Below are 24,499 nucleotides of genomic sequence, written 5' to 3'. Positions count from 1 at the left end.
CAGTAACTACAACTACATAGCAATCAAGCCTTATTTGTTTAAGCTTGCAAAGAATCAGTGTTGAACTGTGAAATGTCTTTATATCAAAATTTTGTACAGACTATATAACTAATAAGCAATCAGTGTTATATTAGAAGTCAGCCTCTTGCATACCGTGATTAAAAATGTAAATTACATCATCGGAAGGCAACAGAAATAAGCCTTCCAGACATGTTGGGAGCTATAATCCCAACGTATCTAAAGGGCACCAAGTTGGAGAAGGCTCCCTTAGTAACATTTTAGATAAGACTGTCATGCTTGACTATAATTAAGCATTTTACTTCAAACTGAACAAAGGGGCCTTATTTTAATTACTGGCCCTGATTCTTCAAGTAATCTTTCCTCACCCTGTAAAGTTGCTTTTACTTACACTGAAATACATCCAAAGCACTTGGGTGGAATTTGTACCACACTGACAACTGAATTCACCAAAATGTAATTTTTTAAAAGATGAAACAAATCATGGCCAAACTTAATCCCCTTTCATAAAATGCACAGTCTACATTTATTTTACAATGAGATTTCCAAAATTATGCTGAGGAAAAAGCATTAAGATGCACAAACCTCTAAACAGTGCTGAAAATAGAGGTAGAAATGGCAGAAGCACAAACTCATAGCACAGGACTAGAAAATATTGAGTTGTAGACCAGAATGGAGACAAAATTACGATGTAGAAAGGAGAAAATCCATTATTATCAAACAAGAATTAGTGGCACAACTCAGTGCTCCTCAAAACAGAAAACACTGTAGCAATGACTTTATTAATTTTTGGTCACCCAAAAATAGCGACCCTTGCAGCAAAAATGTTAATTAGGTGGCAGCATGATAATCCTTTGGACAGCAAACATCCCACATAGAAAAGTCACTTCAACACAACCTCATGACAATTCCCACATCAAAACAGTACTTTATTTTGCAATTTTGCCTCTTTACTCCCACATAAAGATCTTTCAGTTGTCAAGTGTACAAGGCGAAGAAATGCTTCTCAGTTAGCAAGCTGGGTGCATTTGGCGAAGTCTCCACAATACACCTGTACATATATCAGCTGGGTTCCAAGCCTGTAATTGAAAGCTTGGTTCCCAGGACCTTGTGTAGCTCACTAAAGTCTACACTACTAGGTTAGCTTATTAATTCTGCATATTCCAGGGCTGATCAATGTGTCAACCTGAACACAGACCAAGTATTATAACTGAACATGGCAAAAGGCTCACTCTACTAACTTCACATCATTATTTGATGTCAAACAATGAGGCAAATCCCAACAAGTATATACAAAAACCACCTTTGCTTTTACAAAAGATTTTGTTTCCCATACTGATTAATTCAGGCAGCTAACTCATTGGTTTATGTAACTTTATTGAAGAAAATAAAATCAATTACTAGGAGAGCTATTAGTTGATCATTCATCCATTGACAACTTGCATCATTTATTCAGTGCTATATTAAACTGCTGTGGAAGATAGATTAACTAATAGCTCCAAGCATCCTAACAAAATTTAAATGAGAATTACAAAAATGTTCCGAGACCCTATTTTGGAATACAAGGGATGTTGGACTTCCAATCTCCATTCTCTGTAGAACAAGAACTGGTCATTCCTTTATTGACATGCATAAGATACATCACGTGTTCTGTTCTGTTGATGCTACAAGTTCTGTACCAATTCTCCAGCCATACCAGTTATGAGCACAAGTATGTCATGAAACCTCAGTCTCTAACACCGGAAGGTTTTAAAACAAGATGGATGATGCTACAGCAATGCTATCTCCTGTGATGTGAGCAAACAGAACATCCATCTCCCCTCCCTTTGGGTGATATCTTCAGTAGAACTGTTAGAGCAGTGAGGAATGATTTCAATCTCATAACCAAGTTAGAGTGAAGACATTGGCCACAACACACATGCTCCATTTAAAGAATTCTGAATCTTGGGCAATTGTTCTTGTATAACTACTTTACAAATTCTAAAAAGCAGTTATTGTCCAAAGCTGGAAGAGCTAGTCTTCTCAGATGAGCATGTGCATGAATGGATAGAGGTAAATAAAAAAAAAAAAAAGATGAGGTCTGATAGGGGAGCAGCCGGATAAGAAAATCAAAAAGGAACAGTAATTTAAAGTTTATTCCAGCTATAATGCAGGTTATTCTGACTTAAGGTAGCATCACATGGCATACTTCTGAGTCCATTCCCGAGATATTCTGTTGTACCTGGAAAAGGAAAAAAATGTTAAGCCAATATGTATCAGCAAAACCAGAGCCAGCAATAACATGTAACACATTACAAAGTTTTTTGCAATGACACAAACATACTAACTTTACAAAATATTTAATGTATTCCAATGAAACTTGGAAAAATTAAGTTTCTGAAACAGAAATCGTATTCAGAGACAACCACAGGAATACCTCAAATCATTTTGAAAATGGTTACCAACACAGAAAATCTACTTAGCTTTCTTAGTACTACATAATGTTCTTACTCAAAATTTAAGTTAAATTGAGTAATCTAATTCCAAAGAGCAACAGTTTTATGTAAGAAATCAGAATTCTTGATGTGCAGTATCCCTATATTTTCCTATGATCCAAAGCAATCCTACTAGCATGTTTGAAAGAACTGGTATCAACTCCAGTATTCACTTGGTCCTTTGAATAGCCTTGATAAGAGCGTGAACTTTCCTCACCTCAATATACTAGTATTTTTAGCACTATTCTACAAGTTTTGCAGTGGATTCTGGGCAAAGCACACTTGCCAATTTTTATCTAGCATATAAAAGTACACAGTATTGCATATTAGAAATCACATTGTAATATGCAAGTATAAGTGGATATTCTTGCTAGCAAAACTCCACACAAACATCACAAACAAACCCTTAAATACTAAATATAGCCAGCCTCTCGCATAAGCAGAGATTGTGAGAGAACTGTGCAGAACTCCACTGAAATTGAGTCAGTACTACATTTACATGCTCAGTTATTATGTTAGTGTCTACCTATACATGCCTATAGGCTTTTGTACTTCTGAATTTAATCTGCTAAATAATTAAAATTAAAATTAGAGCCACTTTTGTGCTGAATAAGACCCATAATACTTACCATGTAAGTGTACTGTTCCAGAACCAAGAAAGATCTACAAAACTTTCTTATATTTGACTATACTCATCTAGCCATGCAGAGAGGCTTCTCACGCTGAATACAAATCAAGCAGTTAAAACTTTGTATTTCAGTGACTTGAACAATCTTTTGTTAGTTAATCCAGTGCCTTGAAGCATGCTGCACTCAAGTGCTGAAGTCCCCACATCATTAATGCACCATGAAGTGCAGTCTTACCCTACAGCATAGCGTATTTCTCTGTCCACTCTCTTGCTAACCTATTGTACCTAATTAGATAAGTATATTTAGTAACACAGACCAGCCAATAGAGCCCTATTAAATTTATCTGGGCAGACTTAATTGCAAACACAAAGCAGAACTACTAACAGATAATTTTGATGCAACCATTTTACTTCAAAACAAAAGGCAATACTAAATCATTGAAGTAGTAGATAACTTTCACTTTCCCCCTCAGACTCCAAACTATAACCAGAGTGTTCTCATTTTTCAAATTGTCCATAGCAATCTTACTTATGAAACAACATTTTGTACAGTGTTAAATTCCTATTCTAGCATACTACTGAAGCCTTCTAGATTTTTTTTTTAAAAAACCTAAATATTTTACCCAATTCAGTTTTAAACAGCAGCAATGACTCAACGGTTCTCTAGCCACATTTCACCACATCAATTTTTCTAAAAACAAAGTTATACTTACTTGTCTCTGTCTGTTTTATAGATGCGCGCAATCTCTGGCACTAGGGGATCATCTGGATTTGGGTCACATAACAGTGAACAAATGGATAAGAGAACTGAAACAAATAGGAAAGAGCATATAGAAGAATTGTAAATAGTTCAAAGAACAAGTTAATTACTTCTGCATATGCAGGAAGAAGAGTCCCATATATTTTACTGAAAAAAGGTTATCTCTAGCTTGAAAAAAAAAGGTTAGCTTAGTCAGTTGAAATGCTCATTTAAACTCGGGATCTTTATTCTTAGTCTGTTCAACCACACCCATGCATAACCCTGGACCATGTTGCCCTGTGAATATTCTGATAAACCAAAATATTTTTAGTTTGAAACCCATTTGGCTTGGCTTCTTGGTGATGCAAAATCCGCCTGGGTCTAAAAAATAAATTTAAGTGCTTTGTCTAGCAAGAAGTCACTCAGCTTCTCTTTAAAGATTGAGCCCTAACCCTTACAGATCTCTGCTTGTTTTGTATACTGCATAATCAACAGGGACAGCAGTGGTTACTATCAATGAGAACATGGAACACTTATATAAAACTAACAACAACAATCTATAACTCACAATGATGGAAAGAGAATGAAACTACAAAAGGCACAACAGCCTTACCATATGACTACACAGTTCAAGCATCAACTGAGGCTAGCATACCTTGACTTTTATGAAGCAATATGTGTTGAGAAAATATGAATTGCTTTTTGTTTATATTGCTCTCTTCCTAATAGTATTTGGGATCTTTTTTTTGAAAAACTGCTAATTCTCTTCCGAAGAAAAGTGAGTAACGGTCTCACATACAAGTAAATGCTCTACCTGGGTAATGCTGTGAACATTAGGGAGTGAGGTTTAGTTCACTAAGTTAATGAATGTGGACAACTTATAGGAAAGGTGGAGAAAAATCTGTGGGGCTGCTGCCTGGGTGGGAAAGATATCAGTGGGTAGTTGCCTCAAAGCAACAGTCAAAGGTCACGCCAAAATGGAAAGGAAAGTAAGACAAATCCTAGAATATACAGTATTAGGGATCTGCAAGATTTGTCAATCTGGGAAAGGAACATTGTGAAAAACTCCAAAATATATGATTTCCCTCTGGAGTGTGCCAAATTCCTCTTCAGATCATATTGCAGGGACAGTTCAGAATAACTGATATAAATTCTTCAACCTAGAAGCAGGGTGAGTAATTCCATGGGTTATCCAAACCCAAAACATAGCTGTTTCATCTGGAACACTATGAACCATTTTCAATTTGCTAACCTGCCCTACAAATGGCATGGTCTGGGAGGAAACAAAAGGTTCAGGAGCTCTCTAGAACATTCTGTTCCTAGAATGACAAATTTTGCATAACCTAAATATACACATATAGCATCACATTCAAGCTTTTTGTTAACAAAATACAAAACAAAGGCAGCAATAATATTAACTAGGATAGTTGCACCCAAATACACTTACCTTTAGAAATAGTTAAAGCAGGAGACCACTGTGACCTTAGAATGTCAAGACAAATGCTGCCATTACTGTTAATATTTGGATGATAAATTCGTGTTGTAAATGCAACCTAAAAAATTGAGATCAGTCTGTAATTAGCATACATATCCTTCTGTTCTGATTAAAAGTGCTGGTTCTCAATATTTAGAACATACACAATACTACTGAACAATATCAAGGGGGAAAATGTCTGCTTGTTAAACTTCATATGTAAACTCAATTTTGGGTGTGCACAGATTGAAATGTAACATTTTATTTCTACACAGTAGTTACAACGTATGTAAATACAGTTCTACACAATCCCTAATTTTTTTCTAATAAAAATACTCTGTCAGTTTCTTCAGAAATATAGAAGGTTAGTATAAAATCTAACACATGCTATACCACAGCACCCTTCCCAAAGTTGGTAATTGAAACTGCATGGGGGGAGGGCTATTTAGCTCTGGAGGAAGTAAAGTATCAAAATAAAAATGTTAAATTTTTATCATTTGGGAAAAAATATGTATTTATACAATCAACTTCCAGAGCAATTTTTACAATGTCTTCTTATTCTCAGAGTGATAGGGAAAACTCACGATGATGCTACATGTGACAGACTCAAAGAATCTATAGAAGCATCAGTAGTCTAAGGTACAACAAAACTGGCTATTATTTTCAAAAACAACAATATATTGAACACAGCAGCACAAATATCCCTCTTTAGCTTTATAAAGTTTGTTACCAATCTACATTATGTTAATGGCCTGAAAGCACGTTCAGTAATTGCAGCTACAAAATATATGATTTCCCTCTGAGTATGCCGAATTCCTCTCAGACCATATTCCAGGGACAGTTCAGAATAACTGATATACATTCTTCAACCCAGAAGCAGGGTGAGTAATTCCATGGGTGGGCCAAACCCAAAACATAGCTGTTTCATCTGGAACACTTTGAATCATTTCAAAGTATAATGTAAGGAATACGGCAGTTATTTGAATGAAGTAGCAGATCTGTAACCCATAGGGTAAATCAGTATATAGATCCGAAGAAGTGATTTCTTTATGCCTCTTTAGCAAGCGAGAAATGCTATAGCAGAGCTCACAGTCTGTTACTTGCCTATTCATGCACAGATTCAACGTTTTAAATTATGTTTCCTCCTATACTTACCTTAGGTGGCTTGAAAGGGTAGTCTGTAGGAAAATGAATTGTCAGAAAGAAAACACCGCCTTGATATGGACTGTCGTTCTGACAGAGAAGAAAATTCAGAAGTCAAGTTAAATATTTCTGTAGGAACTGCAGTTTAGGATAAACACTGAAGATCTGTAGTAGCTAACTAAAGGTAAAACTATCTACAGCAAGGTGACTCATATATTAACACGTAAAAAGCATACCTTCACAACATTAACAATGGGGTGCACGTGATGATACACTGATTTCAACATCTCCTTCTGAATAGAATATAGCTACATGCACTGACGTGGCCAGAGAAGACAGCAATGATATTTATGGTCTGCCTTTGCTGGCATCAATACTGTTTCATGAATATTAAATATAGCCAATAGATCAATTTCATCTGTTATATTACATCGATTTATAGGCTATAATACAGTTCGTTTATTTTAGCATGATGTTCAAACTTGTCCTAAGGAAGACAGCCTGGCTTTAATAAAATTATGTGATGCATTAAGCCCAAAAAGAAGCTATGGTATAGTTTATTGTAGGCACAATGTTTCATAAATGAACTACCTTGGCAAAAGTGTTTTTAAAAAGTAAATTTATATTGGGTGAAATCTTAGGCAAAAGTTTTTCCATGAAAATCGCAAATCGAAGGTCATGATATTAGCACCTTCTAAGGTACACAGAATGAGAAAAAAGGACAATTTAAATTAACTAGTCCAACAAAAAGTGCCAAAAACTGTAAACTTCATACCATATAAAAGAACAAAAAAAAAGTCTTTCTAGAATAATTTTTAAATAGTTGCATTTAGAAATAATATTAACAAAACTGCAATACTTACAGGACCCATAATTGTAGCTTGCCAATGAAACACTGAATGAGAGAGTGGGAAGAGAAGAGAAAAAAGAAAAATTGTTATTCAAATTGTTTTTCCCAAGAAAAACATACCATATTGGTTTAGAGGGACCAGTATTTATTATCAGTAACTTACTGTCATCTCCAACAGGGCCTGCAGAACACTGAGCTGGTGGGTCACGAGCCAAGTCACTAAGTTCCTAAAACAAAAAACAGTACCTTCAGAGAATGACATCTTTCTGTCCCTTGCCTCTCCAAAGCACTCATCCAGACAAATGCTTTTATGCATCAGCTATTAAAAAAAAATCAACTTCACCTCACATCAAGTAAATTAACCATGCAATATAATGGTTATGCGATGCAAGTATAATATTGAAACCACTATGGAATGGTCCAAACACTGCAAACATTTGACACGCATGAGTCAAGGGAAGTCTGAAGATGGAAAGCTTGCTGAAACACTTTTTTACACCCAAGCCATGCTAAGTTCACTACTGCAACCATTCTAGATATAGTGTAAAGAGAGACAGAAGCACTGCTACCAATGCAGTTTTAGAATCAAGGAACAAACCAATGTGCCACCTATTTTTACCTTAAGCACCTATTGGGAAGCTAGACTCCACACTACAGCTCAAAAGGATCTACACTATAATCTGGAAAGCTTTCAAGCAATCTTAATGAAATCTAAAAGAATTCATATTTTCTTGCAGGAAGGCTTTCCTTCACTTTCAAGAATGTCAACCTCTACCTGAAATGAAGTTTAAATCCCGTGGACCCATCTTACGATACGTGAATCAATTTAGATTCCTTCTCAGAATAGCAAAGGCAGAGCATGGTAGAATTTAAATCTTTACTGAAGATGTAACTTTCACTAAGACAAAAAGTCATTGCCACAAATGCTGCAAAATTGTATCCAATTAATTGGATCTGGGTTTTGCTGTTTATTCAGAAACACTGAACAGGTCAGATTCTCAAATCTACCATTCATGATATTTTCAAGTTTAAGTCTAATCCTATATGGAAGTTTAAATGTCATTAAACATTTTAAACAGCATTCTTAATTGTTTTAAAGTGATACCTCATCTTTTACTAATATCAGAAATATCAGTGAAATAGTATGGCAACTTTTAAAATTATATTAACACTTATGGTGGTCAAGGAAAGGCATTTTTCTGACAGTAAGAAGTGGGGTGACAAGTAGAGCAGTCCAAAACTGGGAGGCTATATCCTTGATTACTAATCACTTTAATTCATAAGACAGAAGTAATGAGAAACAAACAATGTTTAGTAGTTTCAGTACTGGCAGATACAAAGAATAATCAGCTCTACTATAAGCTACAAACCATATACAGGTAGTGCTTGACTTACGACAGCAATTGGAACCGGAATTTCCATCGCTAAGCGATGCAGTTGTAAAGCGTGACCACACTGCTTGGTGACATAAATCTTTGCAGTTCTGGTTGCTGTCGATAACCAAATCCCACACTTGTCAGTCAAGGCAACTTCCTGCTGGGTTTGGGTGCGGTGAGGGTGTGTGAGTGGCCGGCACAGCATGAGCACAGAGGGGCTTGGGGAGGGTGTTTGGATGGGAGAGACTTACCCCAGTGACTTGCGACCTTCCCTGCTGGTTTCCCCATTGACTTTCTGGGAAAGCCAGCAGGGAAGGTTGCAAATGGCAATCATGTGATTGCAGGGCACTGCAACTTGTCCTAACCAGTTGCCAAGCGCCCCGCAATCACGTGACCACAGGGGGGTGCTGGGATGGCCAGAACTCTGAGGACCAGTCATAACCACCATTTGTTCAGCATTGTTGTAACTTCGAATGGTCGCTGAGCAAATGGTCATAGGCTGAGGACTACCTGTAGGCTACATTCCTAAAGTCAACTCAAGTTAGCAATCTAGCAGTTGATCTGAATATATAGAGTGATATATAGAGTTTACCAAACATCAGGCTTCATTGACAAATTATATAAATTATATTAAAAGTTCAAATTGCCTATTTCCTTCTAACACTTACTTGTTTTGACACATGACCTTTGAACATTCCTAAGTACAGTAACATTTTCCCTGAAAAAATATTAATAAAGTTAATAAAACATTTTGTAATTGGCCTATGGGGCCTGACTTTTGGTACACCCTGTATATAAAAATACAGAGTCCGTGTGGACTTGAACAACATATAACCTAATCTCAAAGCTACCTAGTAGTATCATGGTTTGTATACAACATCAACTATAGAAAACATTTCAAAGCCACTGAGGGAAGCAGGGCATCAGTGACATTAGTTATCCATCTAACTTCTCCCATCTGGATGTGAAAAGAGGACTTCCTGTAAAACAAAGCATCAGCCTCCAGATTTAATTTTGCTTCAAACAACGCATTGGGTTCCGAATGGACCCTATACGTTTTTTTACACAGTTGTTAACCAGTGCTTTTTTGTCTGGAACTGCCCTTCCTGCCCTAAAAAAAGTAGTATAGTTGGGAGGTCCTGCTAGAGTGATACTCCATAGAAACTATTCTGCAAGATTATCCATACAGTATTCTAAATTTTTCTGTTTTGCTTAAAAAACACACAACCAGGCTTACCATCATCATCTCCATGGAAACTAACAACACTTCCATCTTACCAAGTTCAAGTCATCACTGATTATAATTCAGCTGGTGATAACTGAAACTCGGCAGGGAGCTCAACATGTTAGCTATAGTATATTTCAATGTCTGTGTATTCAATACATCTCCCTCTTGCAGATGTTTACCTACTGTATAACCCAAAATCAACCAATAACTTTGTCACTTTTAAAAATTGCATAGAAACTCCGAACAAAAATGGTTTCAGCTATGCTTTTAAAAACTGAAGAGAATTTCCTATCACAAAGCTTCAAAGGTAATCTGAACATTACACCTAGTGTAATGAAAGTAGAGATATGCAGTTTCCTGTCACTGAATATTAAGCCTCTATAATTAGGCAGATTTAACATCCTCAGCCCAAAGTCAAATAATCATCTCCTACCACCTGCTTTTTAATAACATCTTGGTTAAGAGATCTTAAAAGGCTACACTAAATACTATTCATTTCTGGTAATCCTAATAAACATGTTATGCTTGACCACAGAGTTCAGAATGTATATTAATCATATGGTTCTAAGAGGAAATGCTATCTTTAAAAGATATGAAAAGATATGTATTCATTTACATGCCTATACAATACTAAGATATAGGCTGAATTCCCAACGTGGGACTTGTGGACATGTCTTTTGACACATACCATGCTTTGACCCATTTATTATAAATTAAAATAACTGCTTCATTAAATAGAAAGCTGGCATACTGCGAAGCTTTCTCATGATACTTATTTAGAAGTAGGTCCCTCAGCCCAATCAGCATTCCTAGAAAACACTGTAGAAGCAAGCTCATCAGCTCAGAAGGAAGATAAAAGGTGGGGAGGCAAGAGAACTATATAGATGCATCAACCTAAAGTCTGGCTTGAGCAATTGAGGAAAAAACAGGCTAAGGTTACAATTCATTCTCTATTGCAAGATACAGAGAATAACTGTTAACAAGACGGCTTTCTGACTAGCAAGTTCTAACAGTAGCTAGATAGACCTGCTGGCTTTGGAAGAGGAAAAAAAAACATTTCTAAGTTTACTAGAAATCTACATATACACTTTCTACAGCTACAGGCTACTTCAGTCTAGAAGATACACAGTCTTTAAGATAGCATATGGTCTCCATTTATTAATACAACCCAAGATGACTTCACAGGTAATTTGCCATAAAGTGAGAAAGGAAGGGGACTCAGGAACAAGCAGTATGTGGATTCTAGTTACTTCATGAGTTTCCAGAACTGCCATTATCTTAGGAATTAGCAAGAAGTTATGCCTAACATATACTTAGCCTGTACACTGTAGAAGCACATTTTCCCTTAAAGTGCTGCAAGTGTAACTCACCAGCATTGCTTACCAATGAAAAATGAAGTGGGACACAAAACTTTTCTTCCCAGAGCATAAAATAAACAGGGTTTATAATCTTAGAAACATGCAATGTAATATTAAATATGTTCTGAAGAAACCAATTGACGTCTTATCTCAGTATCATCATTCCCTACTTAATACTAAAAATTAGGAATATACAAATATGCAACAACAGCCCATCTTAATTCAATATTGAGTTTCTCAGTGATGTTATCTGCAATGCTTGTAAACAGGAGATGGAACACATCACCTTTCCATGCACTGTTCTCTTGCAGCTGGTATTTGGAGAAATGATCCCCTCAACACAGAGGTAGCATTGAACCTTCAACAAGAATCTTCGACAGTCCTCCATGAAATCATCTAAACTTATTTTAAAGCCATTCAAATTAGTAGCCATCATCTCTCCTTGTAGTAACAGAATTCTACAGGTTAATTACATGCTGTATGAAGAAGTTTCCTTTTCATCCATTTCACTAGTTTAAGAGAGGGAGAAAACTTCTCCTTAACCATTTTCTCCATGCTGTGCATAATTTATTCATGATGATTGTGTGCTCCTCAGTAGTTCTTTCTCCCAGTTAAGAGTTTTACTGTAAGTAAAAACTGGGTTTTACTTGCAATGCAAATTTGATAGTTTCCCCCTTTTCTAATGAATCTAGCATAGAATTCACCTCTTTTACACCTACTGCACCCTGAGACTTATTCTATCCACCATAACCCCAATAGCCCATGCCTGGTCAGTTATGGACACCTCAAAAGCATTGGTGTATATATGGAGACAGGGCATTTTGCCCCAGTGCACTGTTCAATTGAACCATATTTGTAATTTAGTTCACCAGACACTAAGTTTAAAAATATTTCTTGAGCTTTTCACGTTTGTTTTTCATCTGAATAGGTGGTACCACTTGCAAATATGGCCAACTCACTGCTTATCCTTAGTCAATTTATGAACACATTAAAAAGTGCTCATCTGAACACAGAATTTTGAAGGACTCTGCTACTTACTTCCCTACAATAAGAAAATCATCATTTATTCCTACTTGTTGCTTTCTGCTTTATAACCAATTAACAATCCATAAAAGACAGGTGCTCTAAACCTATGACTGTTAAATTGAATCAAGAACTGTTTTACAGGAATGCTGTCAAAGGCTTTTCAAAAATCAGCTTTCTGAGGCTGTCAAGTTCCCCTTGACAGCCTCAGAAAGCTCTAGGTTTGAGGCAGTTTACCAATTTACCAATCAATGCTACTTTCCCTTCAGCAAGGCTGTCTTATCTTAGATATTTTTTCTTTTAACTAGCATTTCTAACAATTTGCCTAAAACAAATGTTAATCTGACAGGCCTTTAATTTCTTAAAAGTCCTCCAGGCTCCTTTTTAAATAAGTAGTAAACCATCTTATGTCAACCCAGTCAGTAAATGAAAATCTTGAGGGCCTGTACTCCTAATCTAAATTAGTATGTCAATCTATAAACATTTTTGTATCAACTATTCAGTTGCGCGACATTCAAAATTTAAATATACGCTGATTGAAATGCAAAGGATCTTTTTTTCTCCCAAAGTTAACTCAGCCTTTAATTTAGCGCTAATTTAACATTTCATCCAAGGAAGAATAAAAACAGCTTTCAAACCTGCATCTCTTATAAGCATTATGCAGAGTGCAGACTTCAACTTAGTTCTAATTTCCATCACCAGAAAAGTATCTAGAGTAGTCAATTTCTCCCTCCCAATAAGCTGTGTGGATGCTCACATTTACCTGGATGTAGTGTGGGATGATGGTGATAGAACACAAGGTAGAATATGGCTGCCAATCCCGTATTATAACATGAATCTTAAAAATCATACATATAAGCTACTCTTTTTACAGCAGCTCACATTATTGGTTGACAGTTGTTGTTTGCAAACACCGCTGTAGGCTGACATATCCAGAGGTGAAGAAATGACAAAAGCGTAGGATCCTATGGACAACTCTGACTGTATGGATAGGAAACTGGGTGCCATCCAGTTGGTCAGGGTTCCAACTCCCACAATATTTTACTTATAGCATGCATATACTACTTCTTGTAAACTATGTTGAAGCAGTTTAGCAAATTTAAGAATGAAAGAATAAGTTAACATAAAATAGGTGGGAAAATTTTGTCTCACTCAGGGAATGAAAAATGGGCTTACAATAGGTGCACCCTGAATATAGACAGCACTGTATCTGAGAATGCCAGTCAGCAAATGATTGCAAACCACAATTCATCACACCCACAGTAATCTATTCTGTATTATGGCCTCAAGTTGTTTAGGACATATTTGTAACAAACTGTTCTTGAATCATAAGAGCTAGCTATCATGGCCAAGGCATTTTAGAATTTTTTGCTACAATCATCCAAACACAAATAGTTAATTGTGTAGTGTTCATATAGACTAGTACTTCATACACAGATCTATACCAGATACTAATTCCAACAGTGGTTTCTGAAAGGCAAGAAAAAGAATCAGAGCAGAAGCTAAAACACTACATGTTCATTAGCGGAGCTTGAAGAACTGTGTGTCAGACACCAGGACTGCGCATTTCAAAAATGCTTTGGATCTCATGCAAGGATAACACCTTCTACTATTCATTAAAAGAACCCAACCTTTTCAAGCTTCCTTACAAGCCTGTAAAAAGATACTGCTGCTTTAAAAGCCACCTTAACTTTAATGTGCAAGCTGGAAAAAGTGAAACTGCTTCAGTGAATAGCAGAGAAGTGCTGTACTTATAGTCAGGCAAGATCCAAAGCATATTTGTACAGACCTATCAAAAAGTCTAATCCAAGATACACATTTTTTTTTTGCAGAAAATTTAGACTATGGCATTATCAGAAAGCCTAACACTTGGGAACAAAATTATGAGACAGTAAGCCAACTTAGACATCTGCTTAAGAAAGATGGGCCCATGTTGTCTAATTCTACCCTTAACCTTTAGTAAACATTTTGGAAATAAATAATACTGACATTTCTAAGATGTCTGAGTATTCTTAAAGACTTATGTTTTCAGTATTTTCTTAATAAGTTATTAAATAAACAGAGTGGAAGGATCTCCTGCCATTCTGGAAATTATGCACAGCAAAACAAAACTAGAACATAGTAACTCCTTCCAGAAGGCTAGGGCAATGAAGTCGTTCTACATAATTCAATGAAGATTATGAAAATGTTCTGCTGAGGAGTGTTCATTCACTCCAAGTTTTAACTATCAGGGAATAATATTTGCCAATTGCTTCCAGACCCTGCATCTTGATGAAACTACATGAGTATTTTCTTTATAGAAGTGACAACTATAAAATGTAACAACTAGTTATAAAACTACTTCAGTAACGGAGACAACAACTCTTAAGTTATTTTAGCGTTCTTTCTCAACTGTCATTACAGGGAACATAGCAAATATGATTACTTCCACTAGAATAGCACTAAAGAAAAATGGTGGTATAGTACATCACAATATACTTCTGCACTTATTCTATGAATTTGTATTTTCAGCAACATAATCTTGAGTTAGGAAATAGGCAGTGGAAGGGGAAATGTGTTCTAATTATGGCTAGACAGAAACAGAAAAAAACTGAAGTAGCAATGAATGTCCTGCAAGACAAATCAGGAATAACTAGACTTGGATGAATCAGCATTACCTAAGCCTCCAAGTAGTAATTAAAATTGAGAAGTATGGAATGTATATGCATACATGTAATGTATTCTGATATTAGTAGCCTTGCTCTTGGAGAATTTCTTAACTGAAAATTCTGGAATACCAAGTCTGAGACTTTTGCAAAATGAATCAACTACTACTGAACTATGGCCTCTCTTCTATTGTGCAACACATTTTACATACAACACAAAACCACCCTTTAAAGACAGGTGACAGCAAAAGTACTTGTGGAGACAATGCACTGAATTACTAAGTCAACTAGTAAACACAGTGCTCTTTTAGGTAAGCTTGTTATCACCACTGTCATGACATCAAAATTCATTATGATTACACACACACCTTCCTATAAATTGCTCAGGATGTGATTTTAGATTTCACAGGTGGCTTTGTCTGGAAACTAAGCATTACTAACTTTCAAAACCCCAATACTGGCATTATAGCTATATTCTAAAATACAGTAGTATGTTGTTTAAGAATAAAGCTAGTAACTGCTATTAAAATCAAGTTCTCAGCAAATTTATGGAACCAACAACTATATGAATAACACCATTAAAACAAATTTCACCAGGTCAAAAGATTTACTTATCCCATTATTCTTAATAGCCCCAAAGACTAGTTGACTCAAGATTAATATATTCTGCTTTGTAGCAAAAATGGTTCACAAATTACAGGGCAAAGTGTCCATGGACTGAGTTGGAACAAAAATCACAGGAGAACATAATCCAGTAGGTTTCAGCATGAGGCATTTCTACCGCAACTAAGACTTACAATCTCGAATACTTTGTAGACAAGAACATTCATTAATCCACATTGGATATGTAAATGGACTACAGTAAAATGTAAAATATAGTTCTGGAATTGTGAGGATAGAACACAAAATAGAATTTTGGAAGTGTTGTCCATTTTTTTTTTAAAGAAACATATCTATGTAAAGTATGTAAAATCATAGTACTAATTAAAGCTGTACAGCATTCTGGATTTGAAGGCACAAAGGTACCTTGTAGTACACAAATCTAGCATCTGTTTGGAAGTGTTTATAGGTACACAGACCTTTTCCTAGAATTGCACAGGCTGCTTTAAGAACTTGCAGACAAAGTTATATTCACATAGTCCCAAGTACTTTTTAACCTTCAAATCCAAAGTACTGCACAGCCCTACTACTGACAGTACTTCAAAAAAAAAACAAAAAAACAATTTAGTGGTCTTGCAAAGTTAAACAAAGCAAAAAATAAAAACCAAATTATTAAAAATGCAAACCAATTATCTGAAATTAGTGCCTATACCAAACACCTTGAAACATTCCAGTCATGTCTCCTAATTCAGCAATGAAAATGAGAAATAAAACATTGCATTTTACATATGCCATTCCATTTCCAAGCTATTTTTTGAAGAAATCATCACCATCCAACCATTGTGTATCATCTTGTACTACAGGTAGTCCACACTTAGCTACCCTAATTGGGACCAGCAACTCCGCTGCTAAGCGAAGTGGTCACTAAGTGGGAAATCACATGACTGTTTTCTGGCTGGGAAGAGAAAAGACTACTCAGTTTCACAAACCTTTGGCTTTTGTTTGCCTCCTAATCACTCCACTGTCCTTTGGAATGCTCAAGTGCCTGCTTATTGCCTTGTACATATCAAAAGCAGTGTGATCACACTGGTAGCCCAGGCCTAGGAGTTATGGGCACGCTATGCATAGCATACAGTACTCTCTTGAAATCATCTTAGGAGGTGGGTAAGGGTCAAGAGAGATTGCCTACAGAAATCACATGCCTTTTTTATCCCCTCCCCTTGCGGAGCAGATTGGAGAGGAAGAGATTTCAAAAGAGTAATGTAAGCTGTTTGCATAGCATCCCTGTGGCTCCCAGCCCTGATCATATTACTTTCGGATGTGTAGAAGCACAAACAGCTTACTCTCTTGCAATCCCTTTCTCTCCAATCTTTCTACTCTGCAAGAAGGGGGGAAAGAAAAAACCAGGTCAGGAAGAGAACACACACTGACTATAATGGCAATCACGTGACTGAGGGACACTGGAAAGGTGGTAAATGGATGGTTATTTTTCCAGCACTGTCATAACTTCAAACCATTGCTGAACAAATGGTCGGTAAGTGAGGACTACCTGTAGTTTACTTTTTAAGAAAAGATATGCCACTTAAGTTCATTAAAGTTGGATGTTTTTATAATTATCATGGATATGTTCCATGATTTCTGCCAAGGCCCACAAATATTGCTAACCCCAGAATTCTTTTAACAAACCAAAAGCATCACTGCAGCTAGTTTTAGGATAGAATTAATCCATGTCATGTTGTACTCAAACAATACTCCAAATTACTCCAGTAGTGCAGGATGATATTAAGGCAGCCCAGCACTTATTTCAAGAACATATGTGGGCTGGTAAAAGAGCCCTTTTTGAAAGCCAACTAAAATTTCTTGCTAGTAAAGACAACTGAAACATTTATTATACACCACTTTCTCCAGACAATTATTTTAGTGATATAAACTTAGTGTCTTCAAGACATTTTGGATTACAGCTCTTCTCCAACACAGTGGTAAGCAAGTAGGTATTAGTTTTTATGTTTTTATTTTATATCCCGCCTTAATTATTAAGTTCATGGTTAATAACTGCAAGAAAGAGATAAACATAATTTTTTTTTAAGATTCAAACATTTTACCACTGCCAGGACAATCATTGTTTTTAAAGCATCTCTGCAATTACTTCCAACTTTACAATTTGTTCATTTTTTTACTGTTAAACATTTGGCATACAGGAGTCATAGATCAATGCAAAATAATCTAGGTTCAATTTCCAGTAAAAAAAAACAAAACTATCTGCAACTCTCCAGCTACTTTAAAAAACAAAGAGCCAGCTATCAGAGGAGGACTGATATTTAAGTTGCTAATTTGTCCAGAGAGATTTCTGAACATTAAAGTATTTGGAAAGAAATGCTGGCTAGAATTCTAGCATGATACGTATCTCCATGCTAATGGAAAAGTAAGTATTCCAAGTGTAATAAACAACTGCAACTGATCTGATTCGCTGTTATGTGTAAAGATGAATCCTTAAGATAGCACTGGATGTCAACATGTGTTAGCAAGGAAATTTCAGAGAGATCAGAAACTTGCATTGCAAACTGAGACGTTTATGACAAATCTACATAGATATTACTATAAACAAAGAACAGGAAAGTAAACCTAGCATATAAAGCAAAACTGGCAGGAAAGCAAGCAGTAGAATGGCATCTAGAGCAGCCCAGAGTAATGAAATGAGTAAATGCAAGATTACTGGTAACATGGCCATTACCATTTGTTTTACATATTTCTATGCTACTGCAATCAAGAGAGATTCTCAGCAGCTTACCTAGAACAAGTACAGATTAAAACATCCAGGGTAGGAATAAAACAACTACAAAAACAATACAAAACATACATAAACTACAGATAAAAATAAATAAAAAGATAGCGACACTCACACCAGGGGAAAGCTCCGTGGAATGATTTGGCCAACAAGAGCTTCTGAAATACCAACAAAAAATGAACCAGTCTGGTCTCCACAGGGAGCTGTTCCGCAGTGTCAGCAATGCTATAGTTTCCTGCTTGTAATGGCATTTACTTGAGAAACTTAAATATTTCAATTCTTCTTCCCCCCTCTAATCAATATAGTGAATAATGAATATAAATGCAATGGACCTACTGATGTAATTGCTGTGAGATTCCTATCAATATGATTAAGAAGGGGGGAGTGGAGATAAAAGTTCATTTAAGCATCCTATTAGGCTACAAATCTATGTTCCTTACAGTAGGATATAACCAATATGACAGGAACTCTAATCAATACAGTATTCTAATTTTGCTAGCAAGGGTCTTTGCACCAGACTAAGCAACTGCTTCTATAACAATTCAATCTGTTCATACCAGATTTCATAAAATCCTAATTGGATAGATCAATAAAAATAACAGAACTCTTATCTGATAAAAGTATAGTCTTTCTTACCCCCTAACAAATCCTGAGACATGTAATATCTAAGGTGAATTGTTGAAGGTGAACCATTTGGCAAAAGCTGGTGTCAACACAAAGAAGCCAAATTCACAATTTTTTTAAAGGTGCATGTACACATCTATATAAATTAGGGAAGACAGAGATTTAGTCACATTTCTTCTCTCTCTTCTTTAGGAGGCAATGGATTCACCACTACATCGTAGTCACAACCCTGTAAGGTTAGTTAGCTAAGGATAGTAACAGACTCAAAGGTATCCAGTAAGATACACAGCTGGATGGAAGCTTAAACCAGGAATTCTCTTCATCCTTTGTAATTTTTATGTCGTCCAAACAAACATACCTGAAATTAAATTGAGATTTCAATTTATACACATTTTAAGTATCTTGGAACACAAAACCAATACAATTATTACAAGGTAGTTCTGTATAGGATTATTCAATATCATAAAGGACCTTATACAGATTTTAAAATCTACAATGAAAAAGATGAGGATTTGTAAAAGACAGAATTTTAGCATAAATGTAAAGATACAATATACAATTTAGCTTAAAACTGACATTTTACCAAGTATCTAGTAAAGTATCATCCTATGCAATGATCTGACTTGGGCTAGGAAAGATACAGATTCAATTCATCCTAAATCTTCACTGGACAACTTTAAGCCTCTAAGGTCACCAAGCAGGTTGCTTGCTGTTAAAATAGAGGTAGAATCATGTTGCCATGAGTTCTAGGACCAAGAAAAAAAAAACAACGAATCAAGAAAACAGTAATGCAAAGGATGTAAATGGACTAGAAATGTCTAAGTTATCAATTTACTATGTTTAAAATGGAGTCAAAAATTATTTTTACATTATAGCAATCTCAACAGCACCATTTTATTTTATGACAGTATTAACAACAATTATGCTTCAGGTGACATAGTTCACACAATCCTCGTATCTTCTAGTTTGCAATAAAATATACAACACACTGTCAATGTCACATAGTGTCTTTGTATTGTTTGTTTCATTGACTGGTCATTGTCTGCAATAAATTATTATTACACCTAAACACTTCTGAATACATTCATTATTTGCACTGTATAACTGATAAACTTTCAAATATTTTCTTTCACAAACCTCTAATTAGGTAAGCTAACCTGCTAACGGTGAAATGTTAGCATCTGAAAAAAAATCTCATTATACTGATAGTTAAATCTCTTAAACTGAATTCAATAACCTAAGCAAGTCACTATAATCAATAATCAGGTAGCTAAATTTTCTGTCATTCATAAGCAGGCTGGGGAAGGAACCACAACTGCAATTCCATTGATGCTGCCTTCACTAAAAATGTCTCTACACATGTTACGATAAGCCAAAATGGATAAAAATCCATTATTCGTTTTATATAATTCTTTGTGTATCAAATGTACATATCAATGTACTTCCCTCAATCCTGTTTGGATAGTTTTGCTGTGAGAATAGCTAAAGAGACAGAAACCTCCATCCACATTTATTTGGCATTGTATCAATTCCAGACAACCCATACTCAGAAGTAATACAAAAATTAATTATAGATTGCTTGGTTTAACCACACCCACTGGGATGGAGGACCAAGCAAGAGTAATAAAGTAAGGTATACCACATGGTTCACGAAAAAGTATTCCTTGAACTAAGCATACTAAGAGTATTAGTAAAGAATTCTCCTAGTGTAGTTTGTATAGATGAAGATGAATAAATATATTTATATAGGATGTAGTTCAACAAATGTTCAGTTTGTGAGCTGGTATGCAATCTCTAAAATTTGGCCAATGTAGTAAGAGAAATATTACTTCAGGAACATTAGGCAATTTGATGCCTCTGAATATTCTGAACCATAGCTTCTTGACTACTGGATATGTCTGGGAGTTGTAGACTAAAATACCTTGAGTGCACCTGGTTACCTATTATTTAAAGCAACAACTCTGATCCATAATTACTTGTTTACTAGATGAATGGTGTAGCTCTACCATATAAATGCAAGTCAGTTGTTTCCATTCACTTTTGACCAAGTATGCAAGGTTACTTTTGGGGTTTTCATTAAGAAATATTTGTAGTGGTTTCAAAGTTTATGAAAAGAACTGCAACAAAAGTATACAGAGTAGCAAACAGGAGTATAGGAGATCCTTAGATAATATTTAAATAATGGTTATATGGTATGCAAATATATTAGTTGAAACTGAAATATTGTTATTGTTGCATAATAGTCTACTTATTTTAATGCCACTTACCCTTACAATTAAAATGTGAATCAGGTTATGTAAAATGTTTTTTAATCCAAAATGTTTCAAACTTGAGAAAGTTGTCTCAAGTTTGGAATAGTTTGTTCTGCTGTTGTTAAAATTGTTCTGACCATTCCAGAACTGTTTCAAGCTCAGAATTCTTCTAGAATGGTTGAAACAGGACTGGAACACTTCCAGGATGGTTGGAATAACTATTTTAAATTCAAAATATTTTGACACCGCTAGTTTATTGCTCTGGCCATAAGATCAATCTTGAGCTATTAAAAAAAAACAGGATGCATTTCTCAGACAGTTTATATATTACATGACAAGGGTGTTACTAATAAAAATGCATTCATCACAGCCTGGGTAAACCAAGTAGAAGTGAGATATCAACTCTGAGTGTTCTAGAACATTTCAGATGTATGGATTTCAGTTAACACCAGTTAAAGTTACATTACCAAAGTTAATGCTATTATAGCAATAGGTGTCTAAACTCTAGACTACAGACCTCAGCTTTTACAACTACATTTTTATCTATACAATCCAAGCTTCAAAAGCCAAGTTACTATCTCCAAGTATACTTTAAATCACACCTGACTTTCAAACTAAGATGGAATGCAACACCAACAGCATGAGCACGTCTTTTGTCAGGACTCTGCTTAACTTCCTTATCTTTCAATTCTTTAACATTTACATACATTAGGAAGAAACAAAACATTCAAGAGTCAAGGTGCTAAATGTTCTGCCTCTGTGGTTGTTGGGAAAACTAATTAAAGCTGGGTGACTCCCTTAAGAGTTGTTATTCTCTACTGCAGGGGAAACAAGTTTTAGAAATAAGCTTACCAGCATCTATTATTAAGTTTTAATGTTGAACACAAACATTAGAAAAAATGGCAAGTTAAGGACTATACTTCTGTCTAAAATATAATCCCAAAGGTGGCCCAGTTATTAAAACTGACTTAATGTTTTATATGTACTAACTGTAAGCAGTTTTTATTGGGGCAGAATATCTCCAAACATGGAGATAGTTAAAAGCCTTAAGCAGGCAACTAGTACTCCAAGACGCTAGCCGTGTATAAAACCTTCCACACTGACCCTTGGTTTACAACTGTCACCAGTGAAGCTAGGTGAGTGACAAAGTTACCTAAACCGCACCCTCTGCCACAGCAAGTGAGCCTTTAACTCAAAATAGGAACCAACTTCCTCACCACGACACTCACTTCACATAAAGCTTCTTACTCCACCCTCCTTCTAGATTGTGCAAGAACGACATTCTCGATGCATCACAGAGCCGCCACCACATACTTCCGCTCCTGACAAGGAGCGGAGGCAAAAGGCAAGTATTCCGCATTTAACAAAAAAGGCCACGGAGACTGGAGCTGTGATCGCGGCCAGGCCGATCAGCAGCTGCGATGGAGGTGGCCGAGAATGGAGACGTGCGTGCGTGTGTCAGTCATGTTATTGCTGAAAGCTAGGGAGAAAAAAAGAGAAAGAGATCCCGGGGAAGCGCCTGAACTGGCAAGCCCGCCGCCATCTTACAATGCGGGAAAGAAGTTCCCGGCCAGAGCACAGAAACCGACGACGGATGGGAGGCAGACGCCGCACACACGCATACACACATACAATTGCAGGGCGGCCCGGGTCACTTTTTAATTGCTCCCTCAACATACGACGAGGACCCCGCTCGTAAGCTACGATAATAGGCGTCTTTGTAATTTCAACGGGGGCAGATACGGCGGCTCCCGGCAGCCCGATCGCCTTCAGAATCGGCGCGGCCAAACGGCCGCAGAGGAGCACGAATAAGATCGGGGCCCTCCGCTACCACCACTGACCCCCAACGGTCCCGAAGGCCTGCCGGGCCCGACTGCGGGAAGCCAAGGAGCCGGGAATCCAACCTCCCGTCACCCCGTAACCCTACCTCCGGGCCCACCCGAACCACCGGGCGCCGCTGCCCAACGCCCTGAGGAACGGAAGGCTGGAGCCTCCACTCCCGGCTTATTCCTCCACACGGCATTTCAGCGAAGTCGGCAGGGTGAAGCGGCTTCGGGGGCCCATCTCACCTTATTGATGCGTTTCAGCGCCATCCTTCCTTCTGCGCGGGGAGACTGTCGCGGTGTGGTTGGTGGTAGTGGGTGGCCGCCGCGGCCGGGGGGTCACTCGAACTGCGCCTCCTTCGCCTCCGCCTCGTCGGGCCTGTCTGCGCCGCCGCCGCTGCCGCACTCCCTCCCTGCGGGTGGGGGATGGAGCAGCTCGCTCGCTGCCTGCGTTTTTCTCCTTCCTCCGGAAACAGCCGGGGGCGCCCGCCCGCACCGAACACCAGCCGCGACGTCAGCGGCGCCGCCTCTCTTTGGTGGATGTCTTCGCCCGCTAGGTCCGACCCGGCCTCTCCGGCAAGAAGGAAACGAGGAGTCCGCAGCTACCTGTTCCGGACAGGAACGGGAGAAGAGCGCGGTTAAACTCAGGCACAGCCGCCGCCGCCGCCGGCGAGGCCAAGGAAAAGGCGGGACTAATTATAGGCCCCGCCTCCTCCGCCACCGCCCTCCCTCCTGGGGGCGGAGGCGGGCCTAGGACGCGCGCTCGCGCGAGGTCCCACCCCCGAGGAGCTTCCGATTGGAGTTCAGCAACGCTCAACCGCCGCCATAGGGAGGGAGACCCTGCGCGCATTCGGCGGAGCGAAAGGGGTAAAAGAGGAGATAAAAAGGGGCCAGAACATTCGCGCACGCGCGCTTCGTTAGATTTATTTTTTTCTTCTCTAACTTCGGCATTAAGCGAAAAAGGGTGAAGGCGCACAAACGTCTTCGCTCAAACTCTCGCGAGATAAACAGCGCTTAGGAAAAAAATGCCCGGCTTCGCTCATCACGAGGGACCGCGGAGTGCGCGCGTCGAAACGTGAGCACGTGGGCGCGCACAACCCTCCACCCGGTCTTCTTCCCTCCCTTGGAGCGCCCCCGCCTTTTCTCCCCTGCCCCCTGCGCGAGAGCAGCGACGGCCTCCGCGGACACTTACAATCCGGCTGTCGGTGGAATCGGGATGCGGCGCGTGCGCGCTTCCGGCCGCCTCCCGCAGCTTCGTCTCTCGGCCCTCTTCTCCCTTTCGGGATTGCGCACTCGCCGAATGGCCGTCACAGCCGGATCTATTTGCCGAGAAAGGTCTGGGCCTATATCCCTCCGCACAGCTGGACTGGAGCTTGGGGCCGTCGGTCGCTTCATCGGACCCTCCCCACTAACTGGGATGTTACGCCGAACAGTTACTATTCCTCGGTATTTCCAGAGT

General features: G+C 37.9%; 1 protein-coding gene across 2 annotated transcripts; it reads right to left on the bottom strand.

The window, feature by feature from the left end:
* Positions 1-920: 920 nt before the first annotated feature.
* Positions 921-24,334, bottom strand: UBE2D3 (ubiquitin conjugating enzyme E2 D3). 2 transcript variants are annotated; one of them, XM_063310314.1, is made up of 8 exons: positions 24,233-24,334; positions 23,287-23,646; positions 7,490-7,553; positions 7,340-7,371; positions 6,489-6,566; positions 5,307-5,412; positions 3,834-3,927; positions 921-2,239 (listed from the first exon to the last, which is right to left on the bottom strand). In XM_063310314.1, the coding sequence occupies exons 2-8, from the start codon at positions 23,308-23,310 to the stop codon at positions 2,194-2,196; spliced, it is 444 nt and encodes a 147-aa protein (XP_063166384.1). In that variant the 5' UTR covers positions 23,311-23,646; positions 24,233-24,334; the 3' UTR covers positions 921-2,193. The 2 variants fall into 2 exon arrangements, with proteins under 2 accessions (XP_063166384.1, XP_063166383.1); XM_063310313.1 differs by lacking the exon at positions 24,233-24,334 and having other exon boundaries at positions 23,287-23,734.
* Between the last annotated feature and the right edge of the window lie 165 nt (positions 24,335-24,499).

Source organism: Candoia aspera, chromosome 8 (assembly GCF_035149785.1).
Source record: "Candoia aspera isolate rCanAsp1 chromosome 8, rCanAsp1.hap2, whole genome shotgun sequence".
In the NCBI taxonomy this organism is placed as follows: Eukaryota; Metazoa; Chordata; class Lepidosauria; order Squamata; family Boidae; genus Candoia; species Candoia aspera.
This window is presented reverse-complemented; position numbering and strand designations above follow the sequence as displayed.